The sequence below is a fragment of the Mastacembelus armatus genome, chromosome 7 (genome assembly GCF_900324485.2).
Source record: "Mastacembelus armatus chromosome 7, fMasArm1.2, whole genome shotgun sequence".
Taxonomy (NCBI): domain Eukaryota; kingdom Metazoa; phylum Chordata; class Actinopteri; order Synbranchiformes; family Mastacembelidae; genus Mastacembelus; species Mastacembelus armatus.
The window spans coordinates 19,705,320-19,730,118 of NC_046639.1; the positions used below are offsets into that span (position 1 = coordinate 19,705,320).

The following is a 24,799-nucleotide window of genomic DNA, read 5'->3' on the forward strand; positions in this document are numbered from 1 at the left end:
TTTCTGTGTCCAGCAGGTCCTAGATCAGATTTTATCAGAAGTCCAGGAGTAACATGAGAATAATAATTGAGCAGAGGAGGAGGCATCTGAAGGAGAAGATGGGGAAGAATACAACCTAGAGCATGATACATCCTCTTCAGATGGACAAGAAATATGAATGAAATGAAGAAGAGACATTTTTTTACAAAATAGGAAAATAACATGTCTCTACAGTGGGTACGGAAAGTATTCAGACCCCTTTAAATTTTTCACTCTTTGTGTCATTGCTGCCATTTGCCAAAATCAAAAAAGTTCATTTTATTTCTCATTAATGTACACTCAGCACCCCATCTTGACAGAAAAAAACTGAAATGTAGAAATTTTTGCAAATTTATTAAAAAAGAAAAACTGAAATATCACATGGTCATAAGTATTCAGACCCTTTGCAGTGACACTCATATTTAACTCACATGCTGTCCATTTCTTCTGATCCTCCTTGAGAGCTAGTACAGCCATGAGTCTTCTTGGGAATGAGGCAACAAGTTTTTTACACCTGGATTTGGGGATCCTCTGCCATTCTTCCTTGCAGATCCTCTCCAGTTCTGTCAGGTTGGATGATGAATGTTGGTGGACAGCCATTTTCAGGTCTCTCCAGAGATGCTCAATTGGGTTTAGGTCAGGGCTCTGGCTGGGCCAGTCAGGAACGGTCACAGAGTTGTTCCGAAGCCACTCCTTTGTTATTTTAGCTGTGTGCTTAGGGTCATTGTCCTGTTGAAAGGTGAACCTTCGGCCCAGTCTGAGGTCCTGAGAACTCTGGAAGAGGTTTTCTTCCAGGATATCTCTGTACTTGGCCGCATTCATCTTTTCTTCAATTGCAACCAGTCGTCCTGTCCCTGCAGCTGAAAAACACCCCCACAACATGATGCTCCCACCACCATGTTTCACTGTAGGGATTGTATTGGGCAGGTGATGAGCAGTGCCTGGTTTTCTCCACACATACCGCTTAGAATTAACGCCAAAAAGTTCAATCTTGGTCTCATCAGACCAGAGAATCTTATTTCTCATAGTCTGGGAGTCCTTAATGTGTTTTTTGGCAAACTCTATGCGGGCTTTCATGTGTCTTGCACTGAGGAGATGCTTCCGTCGGCCACTCTGCCATAAAGCCCCGACTGGTGGAGGGCTGCAGTGATAGTTGACTTTGTGGAACTTTCTCCCATCTCCCTACTGCATCTCTGGAGCTCAGCCACAGTGATCTTTGGGTTCTTCTTTACCTCTCTCACCAAGGCTCTTCTCCCACGATCGCTCAGTTTGGCTGGACGGCCAGGTCTAGGAAGAGTTCTGGTCGTCCCAAACTTTTTCCATTTGAGGATTATGGAGGCCACTGTGCTCTTAGGAACCTTGAATGCCACAGAAATTCTTTTGTAACCTTGGCCAGATCTGTGCCTTGCCACAATTCTGTCTCTGAGCTCCTTGGGCAGTTCCTTCGACCTCATGATTCTCATTTGCTCTGACATGCACTGTGAGCTGTAAGGTCTTATATAGACAGGTGTGTGCCTTTCCTAATCAAGTCCAATCAGTTTAATTAAACACAGCTGGACTCCAACGAAGGAGCAGAACCATCTCAAGGAGGATCAGAAGAAATGGACAGCATGTGAGTTAAATATGAGTGTCACTGCAAAGGGTCTGAATACTTATGACCATGTGATATTTTCTTTTTTAATAAATTTGCAAAAATTTCTACATTTCTGTTTTTTTCTGTCAAGATGGGGTGCTGAGTGTACATTAATGAGAAATAAAATGAACTTTTTTGATTTTGGCAAATGGCTGCAATGACACAAAGAGTGAAAAATTTAAAGGGGTCTGAATACTTTCCATACCCACTGTACATGACAACCAGGGCAGGGTGGCAACACAAAATGTCACCAGGGCCACAGGACATGAAGATGTTCATGCCCAGGACATCAACATTCTACATGTTCATCACACCAGTCATTGAAAAAATCATCCCATACATCTTGTGTAACACACCATCTGTGTGTCCACTCTAAAGCATTACTACGTCACCTGATGCTCTGTGTTGTGTTTCTTAGGTGGAACTGAGCGTAGAGGAAAGGACACTGAAAACTCAATATTCAGATAGGCTACTTGTTACTCAGTCCCAAATTTAGTAATCTGGATAATTTCTATGTTTTTCATATATAATTTAATTACATTTCTTAATGATTTAGTTTTTTTTCTAGCGATATTTTGGTATCATGTCACTACCCTGAGCAGATGTCACAAGTGCTGCACAGGCTGCTCTGTGGACGAGGCACTCCCTTCTTTCAGCGTGTGGGGTTACAAGTGCATCTCTGAGCTGCTCCAGGAACACTTTCCTCCTGCTGCTCTTATCACTGCGCCCAGCTGGGGTTTTATATCACAAACGTGATATGCAGCTGTCCACACCTTCTTTGTTGTGGTTGTAGTCTAAGATGGTAGCTGTAGTTCTTTTCCCCATGATTATTTATCTCATTGGGATGTGTTTCTTTTACCAAAACACTTATAAAACAAGGTATAGCACCATTTTTAATGGCAGGGTATTGCAATGAAGTACTATCAATATATTGTACACAGTAGGTCTGAGGACTAAACCTTGTTCTGATCCAACTCAGGATGCAGGTGCATGGGTCAGGCAAGAGGAGGAGATACCAAAGGAGGACTGCAGTCCTGCAAATTGCAGGTTGCCAATGTTTGATGTAAACCTGCATAATTACCAGGGTCACAGGGATCTGCTGGAGCCTATCCCAGCTCTCTTTGGGTGAAAGGCAGGGGTACATCCTGGACAGGTCACCATCACAGAGCCACATATAGAGTCACCCATGTGTGGGAGGAAACCAGAATAAACCCACACAAGCACAGGCAGAACATGCAAACCCCCACACAGAAAGGCCGGGTTGCGAACCCAGGAGCACTGTGAGGCAGCAGTGCTAAACACTCATCCACCGTGCTGCCTTTCAAATTACAGTCCAAAAACTACTGACTAATTTAAATTTAATGCTCAATTGAATAAAATAAATTAAAATTTTGGAATTTACCATCTATTCTGATTTTAACTAAAACTATTTCTTTGTTTGTTTTTGACTGAATCTCTTCAAGCCCATAAGTGATGCTGTAGTCCCTAGAGTCCCAGCATCAGTCGAAATTAACCTGTCACAACAGAGAAAAATAGGTGTTGCAGTTGTTGGAGTATGATGCATTGTTTGAGGGAGGAGGAAGATCAGTATCCAAGAGACAGGAGGGGAGGGAGGAGGATGAGAGAGATAAACCAACTGTATGACAGAACTTTGCTCAGAAAGCTGTGAGTGCTCAGCAGCTTCCCCTCTCCTCCTCTCTCTCTGATGATGGAGGAAGCTGAACTCTGTTTTCCACAACTCCTCAATGTGTCTTGTAAAAAGTACAAACGTCCTCACTCTGAGACAATGTTCATTTACATTGTGCTGTCCTTCATCTCTTTGTTGACTGTGGTTCTGAATGTGCTGGTCATCATCTCCATCTCCCACTTCAGGCACAGATAAATGTCTTAGCATTGATAATATGTTGTTGTAGTGAGATTGATTGAAATCAGTGACCTCTGAGCATGACATCCTGATGGTTTGATGAGACTTTGGTTCATAATCAGTGCTTATAACATTTACTGTTTAGATACTCTGTAGTTTGAAGTGTCATTACTGCTTTTAGAAAACAACTGCTTCTATTGGTAATAATGCTGTGGCTGTTTGTAATATTCACTGTGATGATTTTCTCTCACTCCAGGCAGCTCCACACCCCCACCAACCTCCTCCTCCTCTCTCTGGCTGTCTCTGACTTCCTCGTAGGTCTCTTTGTGATGCCATTTCAAATCCTCTTAACAGAACCCTGTTGGTTCCTGGGGGACCTGGTCTGTGTTCTGTATCATTTCTTACCTTTTATCACTCTCTGTGCCTCAGTAGTAAACATGGTGCTCATATCAGTCGACCGTTATGTGGCTATCTGTGACCCTCTGCACTACCCCACCAGAATCACTCCAAACAGAGTTCAGATCTGTGTTGTCCTGTGTTGGATTTACTCTGTTTTCTACAGTTTTCTGTTTTTATATGATAACCTGAAACAACCAGGCAGGTATAACTCCTGTTATGGAGAATGTGTGATCTATGTAATTGGAGCTGTTGATCTTGTTTTAGGCTTTATTATCCCAGTTAATGCCATCATCATTCTGTATGTGAGAGTGTTTGTGGTGGCTGTGTCTCAGGCTCGTGCCATGCGCTCCCACATTGCAGCTGTCACACTGCAGTGGTCAGTGACTGTAAAAGTTAAGAAATCAGAGATGAAAGCAGCCAGGAATCTTGGTGTTGTTGTTGCTGTGTTTCTCATGTGTTACATTCCATTTTATTGTGTGTCGCTCTCTAGCTATGACATTACAATCGGTTCTTCAACTGAGGTCTTTATGATGTTTCTATTATACTTTAACTCCTGTCTAAACCCTATAATTTACGCCTTTTTGTATCCCTGGTTTAGAAAATCAGTTAAACTCATTGTTACCCTTGAAATCCTGCAGCCTAACTCCTGTATGATCAACGTGCTGTAGAGAGAAACTGTGGAGTGACTGAAAAGAGACACATGAGCTTTTCTGTGAAGGAACAAATTAGTTTTTATTTGCTGTTTCTGAATCATAGACATGAATCTGGGCAAACTGAGAAATAATGATCTTAGTCAGGCATTAAATTCTTCCTTTCTTTTCTCTTGATGTGATCACATAGAACATATAGTCACAATATTTACTCTGTTGTAACATGTAGAAAATCAAACATAAGCTGTACTTCAGTTATATATCCTGTATCTCTATCTCTTTCTTTCTTGCCATAATATGTCATAAGCACAATGGTGAAACTAAACACTTTAATTTTATTTACTTTAAATACATTTCCAAAATTCAGATGTAAATCAATTCTCATTTAGATAATTTACTCTCCTTATGTGACATATTTCTTCAAATTGTCTTGCTATTTATAACCAACTTAGATATTCAGATTGTGTCATTTGATATACTAAAAATGAAATTGGTATACCTCCCTATTTGGAATGAAATAAAAGCTCAGTTAAGCCCATCTAACAAATTTATCAGATGTAACATTAAATAAAAAAATTTAATTTAAAAAAATGTTTTAAAAATACGGAAAATGGAGTAATTGTGCATATGCAGCAGTTTGAGATAGGTCGTAAAATAACTTTAAAAACTGTGATAATTAAACAGGCTATAGAGGTTTGGCACAAAATAATTGTAAAAGCAAATTTTGACTTACATAACTAGGTAAGATAAATTATGTACTAAATTTTAAAAAAACAGAAATTAAAATCTGATCAGAGATCAGTTGAAGTCAGAGAAGGCAAAGAACATTTAGCTCACAGAGGGCACAGCACAAACCATAAGACAGTCCACATTAATGGACTATGTATAAGGACATCAGAACCGACCTCAGACACCACCTGGATGAAGTTTTGGTAAATTAGTAGTGTGGGTCATTCTGACAGTTAGAAATCACAGTCATGATAACAATAATTTAGGTTCATAGTTTTAGCAGAATCACAGGATTCACTGCCCTGTAAGGAAGTCTAAAAACAATTGAACAACAAAATTGAATTAATGTACACACTCATGCTACAAAATCAGCTCAGCATAATTTATTTTGAAAATTATAAGGATATTTAAGTATAAATTGTACATGTTGATCCATCACATTAATAATGCATTGGCTCTGTATATTTCTTTCCGTGCATCAGTTTTGTAAAGTTCAATTACAACAACTTAAATCATACTCAAGTCTCCAGATATCCAGAAAAATCAGTGTGAAATATGTTTATTTACATAAAGGTAAACAGCTGTGTAGTTTTTCTAACAATAGCCCATGAGGTAAACTACACGTTTTGACTAAGTTTTAACTTAACATTCTGAAGAAATGATGGCTGAGGATAAACCACACAAAGAACTTGAAAAGAGAAGGTTTTTGATTCCAGCTGCCACCGTTTAAGGAGGATCTGGACATGTCGGCCTTCAGCAGGACCTCCACTGGGTAATGGTCACTGACCTCCAGCGCCTGAACAGAAACCACATGAAAAAATGTTTACCAACCTCAGTACACACCTGTTTACACATTTACACACACAGACGCGTTACCTGCTCCTCTGTAAGTTCGTATTCCAGCTGGAAGTTAAATGGTTTGGCTGAAGAAGGAACCACTGCACTGGCAAACCTTTCTCCATGCACAACGATCCTGTTGGAGCAGAATGACAGAGCAAAACACGTTGACTTATGGTTTCTCATTTAAAATATGAAGCCATGTTAAGAAATGAAGGCCTAGACACATCAGCATTTAAAGCAAACTCATTTCACACGCATAGAGTCCTTCACTGGATCGGTGGCTGCGTTTTATACATTAGTGGGGTCACTTTAGAAACAAAGCTTGGATAAACATCACTGCACCGCTCAGAAACATCACCAGGTAACTGGAAAACTTCTCTCAGGGAAGAAAATCAAATGTGATGATGACCTCTGAGACCTGATATTTATTGATCAGAGCACCAAACTGTTTCACTGCACAACTAAACCAGAAAAAAATAAATAAATACAGCCACACACTCAAGAGACTCAGCTGTTGTTCCTTAAAACCATCACCTGCTTACAAAGAAACCAAGGCTAATGATTTTCAACCTAAGTGGGTGTGAAGAAAACACCAGGAGGCCTGATTGCTCCTGGGTCATTCAGCTCAGTTTAGCATCACAGAGAGTTGGTTAACTATGTTCAGACCCCAAAAATTAACAGCCACAGCAACAACACACAACACCCTTCAGTTAATTAAGGAGTGTACGGTCACCTGTCGTAGGTGCAGGAGGTGGTTGATCGCACCGTGGTGTCAGTGTTCTCCTGAATGAGCCAGAAGAGGTCCTTGTCTGTATACAGGCGCACGTTCTTCTTGTTCTTCTTAGCCAGGTAACCGCAGTCAGCGTTGAAGTCCCCAAGAAGCATCACGTTCTGCTCATATACACACATGTACACAACAGCACTGAGAGTTACACACATACACAACAACACTGACGGTTAGTTTTACCTAACTCCACTTTAAAGTCATGTTATTTTAAAACAAAATGAACTGTTACCTCAGTTTTCCACATCTTTCTCATATGTTGCAAAACATCATACAGTGCATCAAGCTCCTTAGTGGTGTTTGTTGGAGTGGTGTGCTGAGGTATGAGGACAAAGTCTTTTATAGCTGAATATATAGATAGGGAGAGAAAGAGGGAGGATGGAGGGAAAAGTTTTGATAAGTACAAACATCACTGTGCTTTTCATTTTCTAGGATGGAAATCCTGAGTGTGCTGAGAGAACCGACCTGTCCTGGGGGCTTTGAAGTGGACGACAAAAGGCTCTCTAGAGAAAGCATCGACATCTCCTGGTCGATCATCTGGGTACTGATATTTATCAATGAGGGTCACTGTGTCAGCCCTGCACACAAACAGACAGATGCCACACAGCCTAAACATTACTGCCTGCACTGATGCTGCCTTCTCATTTTGGTGCATCGAGCTGCCAAGGGCCACACACAGTTCAGCTCACCTGTACACAAACACATACTGCTCCTGATATGAGTCAGACCTGCCCAGTCGCTCACTGGCCACAGCTTTATACTGATGTTGAGTATCGTACCTGAGACACAGACAGAGAAGTGGACACAATTTTTTTTACCTCTGTTTGAGCCAGATTTGAGAAGTAGTCAGTGATATTTTACTGATGTGTGAAAGCAAGTAGTTAATCACCTGTCAATGCTTTCAAGCAGCTGTGGTAAAGCTCTCCCTTTATTGTCCCTGACTTCCTGAAGCAAACACACGTCACAGCGAGCAATGATCTGGAACAAAACCATCACCCTCTTTAAAAGAATCCAAGGCAAATTATTTTCCATATGACAGACTTAACGAATGCTGCATTTTGGGTCTGAGGATGCAAGCTACTGTACGTCACTGCACTAAATCGCTGCCTCTCAGCCTCTCTGTGTGACATCAGTACCTTTAAATGAAATATCAAGCAATCTGTCTTTGTCTTACTTTGACAAGTGTCTGCATGACATTGCTCTTCTTGACCTTGGAATCCCCAAAGTGCTGAAGGTTGAAGGCACAGACTCTAAAATCTGATGCCCCCTGAACCTCACAAACCCCCATGAGGAAGGAGAGAAGGAGGAGGGAAGATGATTTCATGGCACAGAGCTGCAGGAGACAGTAATCCTGAGTGTGAGGACAAAAACAAACACCAGATTTGATTAAATGGTTACAGTTTGTGTAGCAGTAGTAATCACAGTAGGGATTGCACGTACTCTAAAAAAAAAACTGAAGATGTATGAAGGACCACAGGCTCATGGAAATAATAATACAGGAGTTTTTTTTTTTAAATTGAGCATTTAAATAAAGATTTCTAAATTAGCATCACTTGTCTAAAAAAAAAAAAGACAAATATGAAACCTTCCCACAGTGGAGCAGTGTTTAACACTATCAGCTCACAACAACAAAATTCTGGGTTTTAACCTTGTTTGACTTTTCTGTGTGGACTTAGCATGTTCTCCCAGTGTCTAAACGAGTAGCAGGTTAGGTTAACTGGTGATTCTAAATTACCCGTAGGTGTGAATGTGAATGGTTGTCTGCGCCCTGTGACAGACTGGTGATGTGTCCAGGCTGTAATGCATGTATGGACACAATAAACCAAAGGCTACCTGTAGTTTGGTGCAAGACAAGAAAAACAAATAGATCAATAAAATAACCTTTGGCTTTGTGTTGTATGTGTTGAAGTAGAAACATTAACTGCAGATAAAACCAGTGCTGTTGTATTGTCTGGTCTCAGTCGGATCTGCCTGGTTTCTGTTTTATGCTTCAGCACAGCTTCAGAGTTAGGATTTCCCTCTAACTCCCAGGGTGGAGCTCAGTCAGGAAGTTTGGGGCAGGGTTCAGATAATTGGACATTTTAGACTAGAAGCAGAAGGAAACCACTAGCCTGGGTCTGTCCTAATATTAGCATTAGACACAAAAGAGTGTTTCTTATCTGTTTCACTCATACTTTCAAATAAATGTAAAGATGTCTAATATTGTTTTATGCAGGATTACATAATAGCTCAGAGCTAATAAGTTTTAGCTCTATATTTGGAATACAGACAAACTTTTGCATTAAAAAAATCTACAAGAAGTGAGTATATATATCAACACATGTACATATGCTATATAAACATGTCAAACAATTCCCATAAAGCCAATAAAGTTACAGTGTCAGAGCATTTTGAAAATCCAAATAAACATAACTTTTATTGACAACCTGCAGTTGATAATGGTGCAGCTGTTCACGTTTCCTGAAAATAGCATAGTCATGTGACCAATTTCATCATTTTTCAGCTGTGGTCCTCAAATGTTGGATGATTTTTCAGTCTGACAGAGCGCTCCATCCACTGATCAAATTGTTTTAGATGTTTTTAATGGATATGTCCTTCATTAACAAGCCCGCTCACTGCTGTGACCTGTCTGAACTTGTATTAGAGCATGCACAGCCACGCATAAAGCTCTATACCTCATACACATATTAACATGACACCAGAGTCGTCTGGCAAACTTAGGAAATTCATTGTGGTCAGCTCTGTGTGAACAGCTGCTAGTTACACTTCTCTGTTCCACCAGCAAACATATGACACAATTAACTTAACTGCATAATATGTATCTATTTACAGCATTAACACTATTATCAACTTGTTCCTGTGAAGTTGATTGTACATAACTACTACAAACTTATAGAAGTCTGAGTTCTGACACCATATTAAACACTTGGCTTCACAAATACACACACTAACACAAAGACATTTCAGGTTACAAGTCATTCTCCCCAGTGAGATTATTTTTCCTGGGGTCACTCTTTAAAGGAATAAGTGCAAGTCAAACTAAAGGAACAGCAACTTACCCGCCTTGTTAGATCTTAGGACTTCTAGGGTTTGTTTGTCTCTTGCCGCCTCCCCTCTTGTGAAGCAGAAGTTTCCCTGGCTATCGTGTTTCCGGTGGGAGGGACTTCAGCAGAGTCTGCACTGGGAGCAGTTGCTCTACTTAATAAGTCAGAAGAGTTTCTTAAAAGCAAATTGTAGTCAAAACAACAAAAAACTCAATGATCACTGAGAGTAAATTAAACAATATTCGTTATACTTCAGAAATTATAGTATACAATGAGATTTTAATAGTATTTTATGGAATAACAGATGGCAGCATGGTTGTTGAGTGGTTAGCACTGTTGCCTCACAGCAAGAAGGTCCTGGGTTTGCAACCCAGCCTTTCTGTGTGGAGTTTACATGTTCTCCCCGTGCTTACGTGGGTTTACTCCGGGTACTCTGGTTTATTCCCACAGTCCAAAAACATGCATGTTAGGTTGATTGGTGACTCTAAATTGCCCATAGGAGTGAGTGTGAGTGTGTGTGGTTGTTTGGCTGTGTGTCTCTATGTGGCCCTGTGATGGACTGGTGACCTGTCCAGGGTGTACCCCTGCCTTCCACCAGAAACAGAGCTGGGATAGGCTCCAGCAGATCCCCATGACCCTGGTTAAGGAATAAGCGGGTATAGAAAATGGATGGATGGATGGATGGAATAACAGATCAGAATATTCAGAATAACACCCTTTTTTTTTAGTTCCCTCAACCCAAACTCTCACTTTAGTGCAGAAGAAAAATGCATTTGTGACATCTGATAGAAAACTGTCTGATGTTAAAACCCATCCTGTGCCACTCAGGCTTTGCACCTATCTGCTCCCACTGTGTAGTTTTAAAAAGTGTGGATGAAGAAACAGTGAAAGGAGGTGGGTTTGTGGTTGGGATCATTAGAAGAGAAACTATGGAGTACCTCCCTTTATTGCAGACAGAACTGAATCAGACAGCATTTCAATCCTATATTGTGAATAGTATGTAAGCATATGGGGTTAAGGACATTAGTATATTTGTACTTTCTTTGGGATCAACACAAATCACAGATAGAGACATGAAAAACATCTTTTGCATTCAACCAGGGGAGGCCATCAACAATATATTATTTCCCGTTTAGGTTATAATTGAATCAAGCCAACCACAGATATGGCTAATATGTTTATTTGCTGTTCAGTAGAAAGGCAACTGAATTGTATAAAACAGCTGAGCTATGAATGGAAATGTGCAGTTTTACCTAAACATTTTCTGTTGAGTTTAAAGAGTTTTGATCATTTCAAAAGAATGCAGTTTAGGACGAGTAGTTACTAAAGTGGCTCCTTCTTTAAACTTCCATTATGGGAAACATGGGTTCCAACATTTCTGAAGACTGGCCCGTAGTAGGTTGGTTTATGCTGAAACTAATTTGGTACACCGTTTTGTCAAACCACAACAAAAAGCAAATTTATAGTCCTCAGTTTATCTGCTTCAACTCTGTCTGCAGTTCAACTGGCACCTTTCCTTATTCATTTAAAATCTGTATTTAACATTGGAAACACCTGATATGAAATTAGCCAGTCTCCATGATTGATGTGTTTTCACAACTCCAGCCACATTTACAGGTTCAGATGTTTCAATATGTTGCGCATTTAAAACACTGTTGGTTGTTGCTGCTGTGTTGTGCAATGTGGTTCTTTTGTCACTTAACATCTATTTATTTGGATGCATAAACTGAAATATCAGAGGTCTGAATAAAACATGCTAATAGAAGTAATCCATTAGCATGGATAAAAATTGAAAATCAAATTGAAATCAAAGCCACCAACACCATCATTTTCATAATCAAACCCACTTTTATTGTCTGTCTGTGGTCACAAAGTCTACACAGCATGAAGGGCCTTCCAGCGGGACAGAGGGCCTCTGCTGGGGATGTACTTCACCCCACAGCCGTCAGGGATCAGACGCTTCTCAGCCAACATGTCGTCAAAGTCGCAGGCGTTGAACTTGGTGAAACCATACTTCTTGGAGATATGAATCTGAAGGTGAGAACAATGACAGAAGTGAACTCAGACATACAGTCGGCACAACTACAGGCCAAACACACAATAAACAAGTACATTTAGCCTGTGTAAGCTGTTTGTCTCAGTGGTCCCTTAAAGCACTCAGCACCACCCAGCTGAGGACATACACAACCAAAGAGTCACTGTCTGCAGCCTTTGCACACCAGAGCCGCACCACAGCGAGACCAGTCGGCTTAATAAGCTGCAGAGCTCTACCATCAGAGTTAGCAAAACACTGTTCAGCTGGGACTTCCCCCTTGCAAGTCTGTGATGGTATGAGATGGTTGTTCAACAACAAATCAAACATTTAACCCCTGAGATGCAGGCGCTGTTGCAGGTGATTAATTTACCTTCTGGCGTCCAGGGAACTTGAACTTGGCTCTGCGCAGTGCCTCAACCACATGCTCTTTGTTCTGGGCCTTGGTACGCACAGACATGATCACCTGACCGATGTGCACACGAGCCACGGTACCCTGGGGTTTACCAAAAGCACCACGCATTCCAGTCTGGAGCCTGAGAACCAGCAGATGGGACATCAACATAAGTTGAGAATATAAACAATATTATCCAAATAATGTGGACTGGGATCAGAAATCTTCAACGATATAAACACCAAAGTTACTTTAAACATTTAAAAGCCCAGTTTTGTAAAATCCCTCTTGGCAAAAAGGTATAAAGACACCAACTTATTTAAATTCCAAATTCTTATTGCCATCTCTGTGATGATGATGATTTACACTGACTGTCTACCACATTCTACACAACCATCAACACATTCTCACCGATCAGCTCCAGCACAGGACAACATCTTGTTGATACGGATGACATGGAAGGGATGCAGACGCATGCGGATGTGGAAACCATCCTTACCGCAGGTCTTCACCATGTACTTGTTAGCGCAGATACGGGCAGCCTCCAGAGCTACAGAGGGGGTGGACAAATCACAACGAAACTAATGTTAGAGCCTGAAGTTCAGCATTTTAAAGGACAATGTCAGTATTAATGAATGATGGATTCATAATAGTACATTTGAAATTACTGAGTCACATAATGCTTCAACTAAAACTGCAGAATTTTTTTCCAGTCATATAGCTAAAACCTTCATGAAGGCATTAAGATGCACAATTTCTCAGAAGAAAGAAACATCTGGTTTCAGGTCACATTGAATACGGCTGCATGACACCTCACCTTCTGAAGAAAGCTGCTCATACTCATCAGAGACCATGTGGCCGCACAGAGGGAACTCATCTACCTTGGCCTTCTTCCTGCCCAGGTCAAAGATCCTGATCTTGGGATCTGCACAGTGAGAACAGATCAGGGAACATTAACCACAAATGGAAATAAACAGATTTTATAATACAGACAGAACTATCTGAGTAACACTTTACATAAACATTAACCCTTCGCTTTCCACAGCAGCCTCTGGTGGATGAGATGGACAATAACACTGTCTCAGTGGTCCCTTAAAGCACTCAGCACCTCCCAGCTGAGGACATACACAACCAAAGAGTCACTGTCTGCAGCCTTTGCACACCAGAAACAAACTGAAGCAGAACTGGTCGGCTTAATAAGCTGCAGGACATAATTCCTGATTGCTGTGAACGAGTTACCCTGCAGTCAAATGGATCTGCACACTAAATCACATTTCAACAGGCAACTAAATTAAAAATAAATTTAAAAAAAGACCTGTAAACTATACTACTAAATTCACTCACTCTACTGCTAAACTGGCTGCTACTGGATAAAGAGTGGAAATAGCTTACCAGGCACACCCCTGCAGAAGCGGGACTTGGGGTAGGGCTTGTTCTTGCAGTAACGGTAGCTGTGGGACAGAGTTAAATATCACAATTTACCTACAGATGTCATTGAATCACTTATGCAATACTTTTTGAGAGACAAGCTCATTGTTCTTATTGCGAATAAATACCATTAAAAAGACTAAAGCCGACAAACTGTTAGTCCGAGTTTCCCTTGTCTGTGGCCCAAAGTGTCCAAATGAAGGTTTTTAAGGGGGTTGGTAATTTCCCCAGACCCCAGAGCAGACTGGACATGAAGGAAACCATGCTTGTATTTTCCAGTCATATAGCTAACCAAACAACACTCTTTTAAATGTTTGGAGCAGCAGGATGATCTACATGGGAGTGGGTCAGAATAAACTACACTGTGTTCATAGCAATAACAATGTGCAGCTATCTGATACGTTTTAATAGTTTTTCACAACTACAAATCACATAGTATAGAAAATATTTAACTCACATACACAGTACATGCTATCAATTCACTGCTAGTTTGGGCCTTAATGATAGTAAGACACTTCAGGATATCATCAGCCTTATGATTTACCAACAAAGCTCTCAACTATTTCAGGCTGGTAACGGGATTCAGGGCCAACTTTACATCAAAACCAATAACAGGACAGAAGCTACATGGATTTTTTTTTAAGGACCGATTCTTAAAGGGATCATCATCCACCCTTTATTGTAAAAGAAAGACGAACTCATTCAAACACCAACAAAAAGACAACTTTGCAAACTGCCACATGAGTGTATGGGTTTTACACAGAATACATACGGGAATGTGTGCTAACGTTAGCTCTTAGCTAGCTCTGCTAGCTACCGCCAATTGACGTGCCATTCTCGATAAAGACAGATATTCCCTGCAGCTAACGAAAAGATTATCATTATTATTTTAATGCTAAGGGAGTGAGAGGTGTCTCTACAGCCCTGCCGGCCTGTCAGCCGGGGCACATGGTGCGACCCGGAGACGCTGCCATTTTCCTCGGACTAACCCGGCCTGTTCTGAAACGATGAGGGACTGGACTTACCAGCGGGCTGGTCGGCGGCCCATGGTTGCGATCTGTAAATTAACAAATACAATAAGTTAAAGTGCTAAGCAGAAGCTACGATGTGGGATAATTTCGCTTAAAAGTGCATTTTACTTTAGGAGCCAAAGAAACGCGCTGCCACCACGCACTCACCTAATGGAGGAAAGGAAGTGACAACGACTTCCGCTTCGTCATAAGACAAGAGCAGTCTGAAGAAATATAATTTTATATTTATTATGCTTTATTATTGCTTCGATGTGAATTCACTGTGATTTTAAACCGTTAATATACATATTTTATTTTAAGTAAACAGTTGTGAAAATTCAGTTGATGTCGACTTAAAAAGGTTAAGGGAACTCTGGGAAATGTAGTTTTACGACGAAACTAGTTCATGCCCGTTCATATAAACACTTAAATGTTGCATGAGCCATTTCTAAACACTTCATAGATTAAAACACAAATAGCAATTTCTAAAACATTAAAGATTCATCCACATTTGGTAGTTATTGAAATTGAAATTTGAAATATTTTTTTTGTTCTATTTGCTCAATAAAATACCCGCACCAATAGAATTTTATATATGACTTGGAAATAAATATCTTTTATATTAATTAGGTCACGAGATACTTGCAATACCTTGATAAAACACATTTGGTGCTTTTCCTGCAATTATGAATATGTCTATTCTGACTAAGGACTACGTGAACTGTCCTTCATCCCCATCCTACTGGCAGAAATCCTTTAAAACCCTAATGCATTCTTCACAATTCCCATTAGGGGGCACTATTGTACCACATGTCTGTAGCAAACTATCTTGAGTCCTACTTTACCAATTATTAAAAAGCACCAGTGAGATCATATCTAAACCCTTTTTAATGCAGAGCAAATGTTCTGTATCAGGGAAATGTAAGGAATTATAACCTCATTCTGATGCTGCTCCAACTCCAACATCACTCATCATAGCCAGCATTGTATTTGAGGGAGGATATGTTATTCATTCCAGACATTATGTCTGCTGTCCTTAGATTTGATTTGTGTAAAAAGCTGCTGCTTTGAGTTTCCACGCTTGCATTGTCAATTGTGAATTCACCTTTAACATCAGGTAGAAACTGCTGGAAATGGACCTGCTGAGAAATCTGCAAATTAGGAAATGATATCCTTTTGCAAACAAACCTTATTCACCCAATTCTTAGAAAGCGACAATACACTGCCACTCCTTGCTGTTTTTGTTGACTCAAACTAAAAGGATATCTCTGTCAGGAAAGCCACTGAACTCCCACTGACTAGGATCCCTGTACAGCCTAATGTGAAGGTCATCTGTCAGCTCTATCTTGTCTGGTCCAACTGTTTTGTCTGAATCTCCTCCAGACCTTTCCTGTGTCTGAGCTAAACCTCAGTGAAGGGCAGTGATGACGGTGTGACGACAATGGAGAGGGAGCAAGGACCAAAAATGGTCTGACAGTATGTGCCTGTATCTGGTGACCAATGACAAATACTCACACATCATAACAGAAATAGCCTACTGCTTTTAATCCAAGCAGGACAAAACCTCCTTTTACATCCCCTACAAAACACTACATGTCAGTGTAGCAAAGTGTTTTTGGTTGTTTTGTTTTATTAGCACGCAGAAACAGGAGAGGAGAGAGATCTTATAGCTTGTTTTGCATAATCTGCACATAAAGTGTGGAAAAGTGTTAGATTGTTGGTATTATGGAAGGACTGTAGCTATGTGTTTAGCTTTTTCTGGCATTACTCTAGAGAACATAATATAATGTGCTAATCAGCTTTAAATGTGCTGCTTAATGAACTTTTACATGATAGTGTTGTCAATGTTTTTATCTATCTAGCAGGAAATATATGTCCTGCTGAAAAGTAAACTTGAGACACCAAACCTGTAGGCTCATGCACCCAATTACTCATGTGTCATTTTCTCTTTCACATGCTGATTTCTTGAAAATGAAAATAGAGAAATACGTGTTCAGTGTTGAACTTCTCACGCCCACACTCATACACCAAACTACACACTGACCAATGTGACTGGTGTATGAGGGTGTGGTGCCTTAACACCTCTGAAAACAGAAGTGTTCAGAGCTCGGCGACAAAGAGAGTCCATGGAGAGATGGGTGGGGTTAAGAAGTATTATAGTCACACTTTTCAGATAGTGTGAAATAAACTGTCAGCCACAAAGTAAATTCATTTCTAACTAGTCCAGCTATTGTCATATTAGACTACATGATCAACTGTACCTATACACTGCTCTGAGCTGTTAGGCCCAGGATAACTTTAAAATGGAGTTCTTCAAATTAACACCTGTATGTGATATTTATATTGTACTATGTTTTCCAGACTGCAGGTGTGTAATGGAAAAATGAGTTTCAATGATTGATTATTCTTACTGATTATGATTTTTATTGTTTCTCACTGTATTCTTGGTTTTTCATGATTCACAGGTTTTTATTTACAGATTGATTCATAGAGTTCACCAAGGCTCATGTGTTTTTCATAATCATATCTGATGTTTATGTTCTTCCTGATCTAGTATAGTCTGACACTAAGGGACACAGTGTTCTCAAGGATGTTAGTGAGGAGTATCTGGGAGAAAGGTTCCTTAGGACACTAGGTGTGAGGAAGGGACAAGTATAACAGAGCACGCCCAGGATGGAGGGTTAACTGTCGAATGAGAATATAAAGTTTTAGAATATAGCCCTATTAGGGAATCACTTTGTAGGACAATAGGGAAGTACAGACTTAATTATCTGATTATGTGAATGATTATGAACACACACTAATTTAACTTTACTTAATCCCACATAAATCCTGCTGCCCCAAACACTCACCAAGTGTGGATTAATCCACCATGCAAATAGCCCCCCAAAAAAATGCACAATTTCTTCCTGTTTGAGTAACATTTTTTCAAAGTGTCCAGCTGTTTCACTATTGATCCACCTTTCACAATTAATCTTCTTGTAATTTGAAGGAACCAGTGAGGAAAACTATGGCAATATTAATTTTGATCTTTTCATGTGATTTGCTGACAATTATAAAATATAGACTAATACTATATAAACTAAGTTGTATTGTTTAAGTCCACAACAAGTCCAGGCCTGAACAAAGAGGCAGCATGTGTGTACATGTGTGAGGTTGTGGATGTTGTGTGTGTGTTTCTGTATGTCTCCCATTGATTTGGATGTTTTCATAGCAAATTTCTTCCAGCACATCAGTAAATTACAACACAGACTCTGGAGGATGAAGGTTGGTGCACAGCATCTTTCACATTGTGTAACATGGGGGAAATTTTCGCTGAGTAGGCATTTGGTGATAGATTTTGGAACTGGAAGTGAAAACATAGCGTTGCTGTGGCGACAGACGCCAAGTAAACATAAACAAATGCGTCTTGTCACTTTCCTTGTCATTTGTTCTGCTCTTTCTTTCTGTCTGGTGAGATCTCTGCATGTCACATGGTAGTCGCCATCATGGAGGCCCACCAGGTTAAGTTCAATTACCATAAACATGAAAAACCTAAAACAAAGACATCTAAGTAAAAAAAAAATTCAGTGTGCTGTCTGATAAATTTTGCAATGTTCAAAGTAAATTGTAGAAAGGAAGCCTGCCCTTGTACTTAACTGTGTCTCCTGAATTGTGTCAAGACGTGTCTCCCATCAATTTCAGTTTAATTTCATTGGCATGACAAGTTCATTCATGTGCTGCCAAATCAAACGCTGTGACTGCACAAAAAATAAAACATTATTACTGCAGTACTTCGATTTGTATGTCTCTGCAGGTCAGGTCTATGCAGGTCTGTGTGTCAGGCTCAACTGCTTCAGTAATGAGATCATATGATGTCATGCAGTTCACCGGGAGCAGCCTTCAGCTCCGCCTGCCTCAGTCTTGAAGTGCATTTCTGCGTGTGGGTGTATGCGCGTGTGTGTGTGTGTATGTCTTTCTATGGCTGTGTTCAAATTCCAGCCCATTACCATCATCATCATGAGAACATTTTGGCATTATGAGAATATGTTGGTAAGTCTTCACTGCAATGGGCTTTATGAGGGTTAAAATGTGGTTTCTAAGTTAAGGTTAGAATTGGGTCTAGGTTTATGTCGGCGTTTGGGTTAGACATGTAGCTATAATGGTTAATGTCAGGGAAAGAGCTACAGATCACATTATGATAGTAAGTGTCCTCACAACAATAGAAACATAAATGTGTTTGGTTAGGACAAGGTACAAAAACAACTTGGTTAGATTTAGGAAAAAGGTTTTGGTTAAAATAACCACTTCCTTAAGGTTACAGAGCCTTTGTTGTCATGGTTACAATAATAAACAGGCGATTCATGTTGTGGAACAATCATGGATGAAAATCATAACGTTTCATAGTGAATCAAACAGCAGTCTCAGGGAAAATCCCCTGTGTTCTGTCTGATCCATCCTCTCAGTCTCTATGGCAAACCACACTTCTATCTGTAATGGCATTTTAAATATCCATAATGCATTTCTGCCAGTCAAATTTGAACTCTCTTAAATCAAAATATCGACAATAACTTTCTTACTAGTAGAAATTGTATTTGAAGGTATCTACAACTTCGATTTTACTAGTCAACTCAGAATATCAAACTCTTTAATAACTACACTGGATAGCCTATATATTCCTGATAGCTGCAATTCAATTCTCCCTCATGAAAAAGAACATTTCAGATATCCACAAGGACATTCCTCCTATCCTCATTGTTGTTTTAGGAGAAATCACATTACTTTTGCTACATTCTGAGCTTTAAATTTCAAACAAATTAAATTTCTTGTCTCACAGCATGACGGTACCCGGTTCAAAACACGGCGGGGACCTTTTCTGCTAGAGTTTGCATGTTCTCCCTTTGCTTGCGTGGGTTTTCTACGGGTACTCCGGTTTCCTCCCACAGTCCAAAAACCACTAAGTGCCAGGCAGGCACCTAACATTAGTATGCTGACCCCTTTAGACTGAACAGTAAAAGAAGGTTTTTTTGTTAACATGTCAGTTTTGACTCTTGATCAAGTAACAACGTCAACTGAGAGAACACAGTTTAAATTACAGTACTCATGCTGAATGATTGAACACTGTCTCTTAAACTGACTAAGTTAAATATTTCCCCTCACTCTTCACCCAAATTTTTAAATTATTGTATAATTAAACATTGGAAGATATGTTTGATATTATTTTATCATTTTGGCAAGCTTCAAATATTATTGTTTATTGTTTTATTATAGCCGAAAATGCTAAATTACACTAACAATCTGGTAATATAGTTGTTTTCAATTGGACAGTGTTGGACTTGTGCTTGCACTCAAACTTAGTATTATGTTTAAAAAAGACTATGCAAACCAATTCTGAGGACCTTGAATTTCAGTGAAATCCATCCAGATGTTATTGAGAAATTTTAGTGTGGGCGAGGCTGTGGATCCATCGTGAGAGAGCACCACTTTCATCTCTGCTAGAATGAGTGAGGAAGGACAAGGGTGAGGTGTTAAGTAAAAGAAAGCAACCACAAAAGGGGCAAAAAAAAAATACATTTGTAGACCTCTTCCCAAATTCCCCTCAGTTTTTCTTTTCCAGAATAAATTTCTAGTTTCAGCCCATCGCAACACAAACAAACATTTTTATCTACGCATCTCAAAACTCAGTCACACACTCGCGCGCACAAGGAATTCACCATTTACAAATACTTGCAGTCGCCATTCATCTGCAGTGACATCATCAGCTGTTTCTCTTAACATCTGTTTCCAATAAATCCAGACCAGACCCAGGTGAGGAGGGCGGCTGTCACCCTATATTTCATCATGTGCTCATGCGGTGAGCCAAACTGGATGATAGGGTGACTGACACAGAGACAAAGGGATTCCAGAGACACACACACACACACACACAGCAGAGGAGTTGCACAGGTGTGATGTGGTCATGAAGGGTTGTACTATACCTAGATTGTTCTGCAGCTGTGATGTAACACGCATAATTCACACAGTGTCACCTGGATGGGAAACATGATCCTCTCTTTCTCTCTCTCTCTTACGCACACACACACACACACACACACACACACACACAGACAATCAAATACATACATTTTGAATTAAAGATGTAAAGATCAGTCCTGATAGCTTTGTGGTTTTCTGCGTGAATTCGGTTGCCTTATAAAATATGAACATTTAAAATAAATTATGTTTTCTGTCCATGTCATTGTTCTTATAACAGCTCATTAGTGTGACACATTATATGAAATACATGTTCATGTGAATACATTATCAAAATAAAAGTAATTGCTTATGTTCTAGTGTTAAACTTTTTTTTTTTCCACAATTCTAATAGTGTCTGTTGTGCTGCAATGAAACAGGTTATTAGACATTCTGTCCTCTATATTAATGCCACCGTTACCACTTTACACTGTTCTTATTGATTATCGTTGGTGTTTGCCTCTGTGAAGCATTGAAATATGCTGTATAATAAGAAATAAAGCTGTTTCGTCTTGCCATCAAATATTATGCTATATTATTGTGCAGTTCGTACACCAAAATTGACTATGATTAGGTAACAAGTGATCATTCTCATTTGCCAGTTATTATCAAAATATAATGATGTTTTTCTTATTCCAGATGAACTGTTTGTGAGGGTGAAACTGACCCACAGACACTCAGATACTCAGATACTTTCACATGTAACTGACAAGTCAGTGATGTCAGGCAACCTCTGAAACATCGTCTGACCTGTCAAGTATGACCTTGTGCATTGTTGTGTGTCTGTCTGTGTATATGGGCACCTAACAGACATTTGCACTGATGCACATTTTGGGTGCATACCTGAAAGTGGAGGATTTAGTGCACGAAAACTAGGTTTTGGGGAGGAAATAGGGGGCAGAATGTTTAGGGAGGGTGAAAGGGAGATCAGTCATTCATGGCTGCTCCTTCTCCAAATTCCTACCCCCTTATATGGACAAAACTACTGGAGTCCATCTCTCTATCTCTGTACTGAACACACTGAACACACAAATACAGCAGCCACCACAGTACAAAAAGATTGTTTTTTTCTAACTATTTTTCAGCCACGGATACAAATTTCAAAAAATAAAGCTCTTCCCCAAAACACAAGACAAACAACTGATATCCAGAGTCAATCTCTCCGCGTTGCTGCAAGTCTGTTTGTTTGCTTTGTCGTCCTTCTCGTCGGTCTGTTTGGCCTGTCCACCGCTGTTCTCAGGCCTCTTCTGTTTTTGAGGAGTTCAAGAGAGTAAAAGACCCAAGAGAGGCATACTGCTCATGAGGGAATCCAGCAGTGCTTGCCTGGGGAAAGAGCCAGAGAAATAGAAAAAATAAGAAGGGTATAAACACACCAAGGGGGTGGTGGTGGTGGTGTTGGAGGTTTGGGGAAGGGGAGTATACCGGCAGGCTGAAAAAGACAGGAACAGAGTTAGTGAGAGGAGGCAAAGACAGACAGGCAGAGAGAAAGGAAGGCAGAGCTTACCTTAAAAGGCTGTGTTTGTAGATGAAGTGGGGCGTTGGAGGTTTTAAATGTATTTGTGTCTGTGCATTCCCAGGTTGTTAAATGTCCCTAACCTATATTAACAGATGGGTGGAGCGGATTAAGAGGCTTTATAGAGCAGAGTATAGACAAAACTTCAGAGGGGATTCAGTCAAAGAGACCACCCTCCTTGGAGCTGGACCAGCATCAGAGTCTGTATCTTAATGATGGAGGAGTTATATGTGTGATTGTAGGGTGTGTGTGTGTGTGTGTGTGAGTGCGTGTGCGTGTGTGTGTGCGTGTGTGTGTGTGTGTGTGTGTATCTCTTGCCAAAATGGCCAGTAGCTACTAGCAATAGATTCCTGTAGTCTGATTCATTCAGCTCAGCCAGGTCTCCTTTTAAAGACTGCAAATGTGTTGCCTTGATGCAGAACACCCCTGTCTAATTTCAATATCCATTTGGAATGCATACTCTCTCTCACACACACACACACAACATCTATTCTACTTTTACTGTAACTTGTGCAAAAATGTGCATTTGCTGATTACATGATCACACACAAAGAGACACACTCATTCTGCCTCAGCCCGTGTACTCATTACCCAACAGGAACTGAAGATCTGGGAATGGGTCCAGGTTTCTCTCTTTCTCCATTTGTCAGCTCTGCTCTCATCCAATGTGGGTTATTTTCTTAATATGGGCAGGGAGGGAGTGAAAAGAGAAAAGACAGAGGTGGACACTGGAACAGAGTTACTAAAGCAGCTAAAATGTCCCACACTTCATCCATCTTCACTCCTCACCTCTGTAAACTAGCTGTAATTTAAAGTGTTTAAGCTGCACAGTGTACACATGTGGGATCTGCCACTTAGGACTTTGACAACCAACTCAAACTACTTTATCTATTGTAGTGAAGGAAAAGTCTCATGATGCAGGTTGTGCAATCCTTTTGTCTTTTTTGTTTTTTGGCTGTCTGAAATGTATATATTTACTTAATCAATACTGAAGAGGTATGTAACTGGACAATCAGTATTCTGTGATTCACTCAGCTTTGGTATTGATTATTACATCGTGACACAATACAACCTGCCTGCATTGAGTTATGCCGCAAATCAAAGGTAAGTCACCTTGTTAAACAAAGAAAGTTACATTATCATGGACTGTCCTCCCCAGAACACTTCATTTGTAACTTGGAGCATTAACAAATGTTAAATGTGCTTCCTTCTACATTTGAAGCATTTTTAAAGGTAACCTGTGTTTTACCAGCACTAGTGCTATGGTACAATGTTTTAGTCCACTTTATTAAGATTGTACAATCACACAAGGACACACAGCACCATAGACAGTATATAAAGCCCAATGGTAGGTGCAATTTTTTTCCATTTTGAGCCAGGACTTTCCAAATATGCAGTTCGGGCTGGGGGTTTTAACCTGCTACCTCTGGCCAATGTATAACTTACTCAAAACCCAGGCCACACAGGCCCATCCTGCTAGCTACCAAATTACAGTCTTATGTTACACAGTCAAGTGATTTCAGCTATTTGGGAAACATTGAGGCAAAACTATGTTTGAAAATAATATGTCAACTTCAGCTAATGTACTGTATATGTTAGAACACTAAAATACCAGCTGTGCACCACAGACTGAACCAGATATATAATTAATAGGCTCTCTGGTGGATTGCACATGCTAATGCATTTTATACACCAATTTAATGCTAATTTAAACTCTGCAGGCTAAACAAGTCAGGTACTGTGACAACATTATGTTAAAGTTAACAAAACCTTCAGCTGGAATCAGGATTTTTTGGCACTGGCATCTAGCAGCTCACAGTGGCAGTACTTCCATGGAACTGTAGCCGCTGCTTGATCAATAGTTGGTGTCAGTAACATGTTTAGTAAAAGAAAATGGAAATGTACATTACAAATGAAGCAAAGAGGAAAGAGGCAGGCAGCCAGGTTTCAGATTTTCAAGAAACATAAGCTCTGCTAATTTTCAATACGTTCGGCAGAGCTAGAGAATACACATGAAGTATTTAGGTATGAAACTCTGAACAATACCTTTAACTCCTGCGTGCTTTAAATGCTGTCTACTTGTTTACCTCATCCTCATCCTTATCACATCCTCATGCAGGTACCTACAATGCCAGGACAACCAGAACATGCGTTTAAAAACTTTGATTTGTAGTAGTAGTTGTGATACAGCCATTAAAATGAAAACACATCAGCTGTATTTTTGCCGCTGAACAACACACAGTTCATCCAAAGGATAATTCTTCTTCTTGGACTCTTCAATTTAAAAAAAGAAAAGTTGAAATACCCAAGAAAGTGAAACTATTCACTCATTTGTTTGGACAAGGTGAAGTCACATGGCTGCTTTCTGTTTATCTGTCACTTTGTTGTGCCTTTGGCTCTGACCAGCAGGTCTGACTATTGCAGATACACACACATAGACACACACATAGACAGTACACTTACGCATATG

The 24,799-nt window shown here is 40.0% G+C and overlaps 3 protein-coding genes and 2 non-coding genes across 5 annotated transcripts; 1 reads left to right on the forward strand and 4 right to left on the reverse strand.

The window, feature by feature from the left end:
* The first annotated feature begins 3,356 nt into the window (after positions 1 to 3,356).
* On the forward strand, positions 3,357 to 4,582 carry LOC113146217 (trace amine-associated receptor 13c-like). The gene is made up of 2 exons (XM_026333568.1): positions 3,357 to 3,523; positions 3,772 to 4,582. The coding sequence occupies exons 1-2, from the start codon at positions 3,357 to 3,359 to the stop codon at positions 4,580 to 4,582; spliced, it is 978 nt and encodes a 325-aa protein (XP_026189353.1).
* Positions 4,583 to 5,661: 1,079 nt separating this feature from the next.
* On the reverse strand, positions 5,662 to 10,101 carry dnase1l1 (deoxyribonuclease I-like 1). Its single transcript, XM_026333567.1, has 9 exons — positions 9,977 to 10,101; positions 8,092 to 8,268; positions 7,807 to 7,895; positions 7,607 to 7,696; positions 7,383 to 7,495; positions 7,150 to 7,262; positions 6,867 to 7,024; positions 6,170 to 6,266; positions 5,662 to 6,089 (listed from the first exon to the last, which is right to left on the reverse strand). Exons 2-9 carry the CDS (start codon positions 8,239 to 8,241, stop codon positions 5,931 to 5,933), a joined length of 969 nt encoding a protein of 322 aa, XP_026189352.1. The 5' UTR covers positions 8,242 to 8,268; positions 9,977 to 10,101; the 3' UTR covers positions 5,662 to 5,930.
* Positions 10,102 to 11,788: 1,687 nt separating this feature from the next.
* rpl10 (ribosomal protein L10) lies at positions 11,789 to 15,007 on the reverse strand. Its single transcript, XM_026333615.1, has 7 exons — positions 14,955 to 15,007; positions 14,841 to 14,872; positions 13,780 to 13,838; positions 13,205 to 13,312; positions 12,799 to 12,937; positions 12,367 to 12,529; positions 11,789 to 11,992 (listed from the first exon to the last, which is right to left on the reverse strand). The coding sequence occupies exons 2-7, from the start codon at positions 14,861 to 14,863 to the stop codon at positions 11,837 to 11,839; spliced, it is 648 nt and encodes a 215-aa protein (XP_026189400.1). The 5' UTR covers positions 14,864 to 14,872; positions 14,955 to 15,007; the 3' UTR covers positions 11,789 to 11,836.
* On the reverse strand, positions 12,092 to 12,224 carry LOC113146334 (small nucleolar RNA SNORA70). Its single transcript, XR_003297339.1, has one exon. It is a non-coding gene; the product is annotated as a small nucleolar RNA SNORA70 (small nucleolar RNA).
* Positions 13,462 to 13,594, reverse strand: LOC113146335 (small nucleolar RNA SNORA70). Its single transcript, XR_003297340.1, has one exon. It is a non-coding gene; the product is annotated as a small nucleolar RNA SNORA70 (small nucleolar RNA).
* Positions 15,008 to 24,799: the final 9,792 nt, after the last annotated feature.

Coding starts and splice junctions, on each gene's coding strand:
- rpl10 (XM_026333615.1), bottom strand. CDS start 14,863: ATGGGCCGCCGACCAGCCCGCTG. Junction 13,839..14,840: donor GGCCGCCGACCAGCCCGCTG/GTAAGTCCAGTC, acceptor TCTGTCCCACAG/CTACCGTTACTGCAAGAACA. Junction 12,938..13,204: donor TGAGCAGCTTTCTTCAGAAG/GTGAGGTGTCAT, acceptor CCCCCTCTGTAG/CTCTGGAGGCTGCCCGTATC.
- dnase1l1 (XM_026333567.1), bottom strand. CDS start 8,241: ATGAAATCATCTTCCCTCCTCCTTCTCTCCTTCCTCATGGGGGTTTGT. Junction 7,697..7,806: donor CTGCTTGAAAGCATTGACAG/GTGATTAACTAC, acceptor TCTGTGTCTCAG/GTACGATACTCAACATCAGT. Junction 7,263..7,382: donor CTTCAAAGCCCCCAGGACAG/GTCGGTTCTCTC, acceptor CTATATATTCAG/CTATAAAAGACTTTGTCCTC.
- LOC113146217 (XM_026333568.1), top strand. CDS start 3,357: ATGATGGAGGAAGCTGAACTCTGTTTTCCACAACTCCTCAATGTGTCT. Junction 3,524..3,771: donor ATCTCCATCTCCCACTTCAG/GCACAGATAAAT, acceptor CTCTCACTCCAG/GCAGCTCCACACCCCCACCA.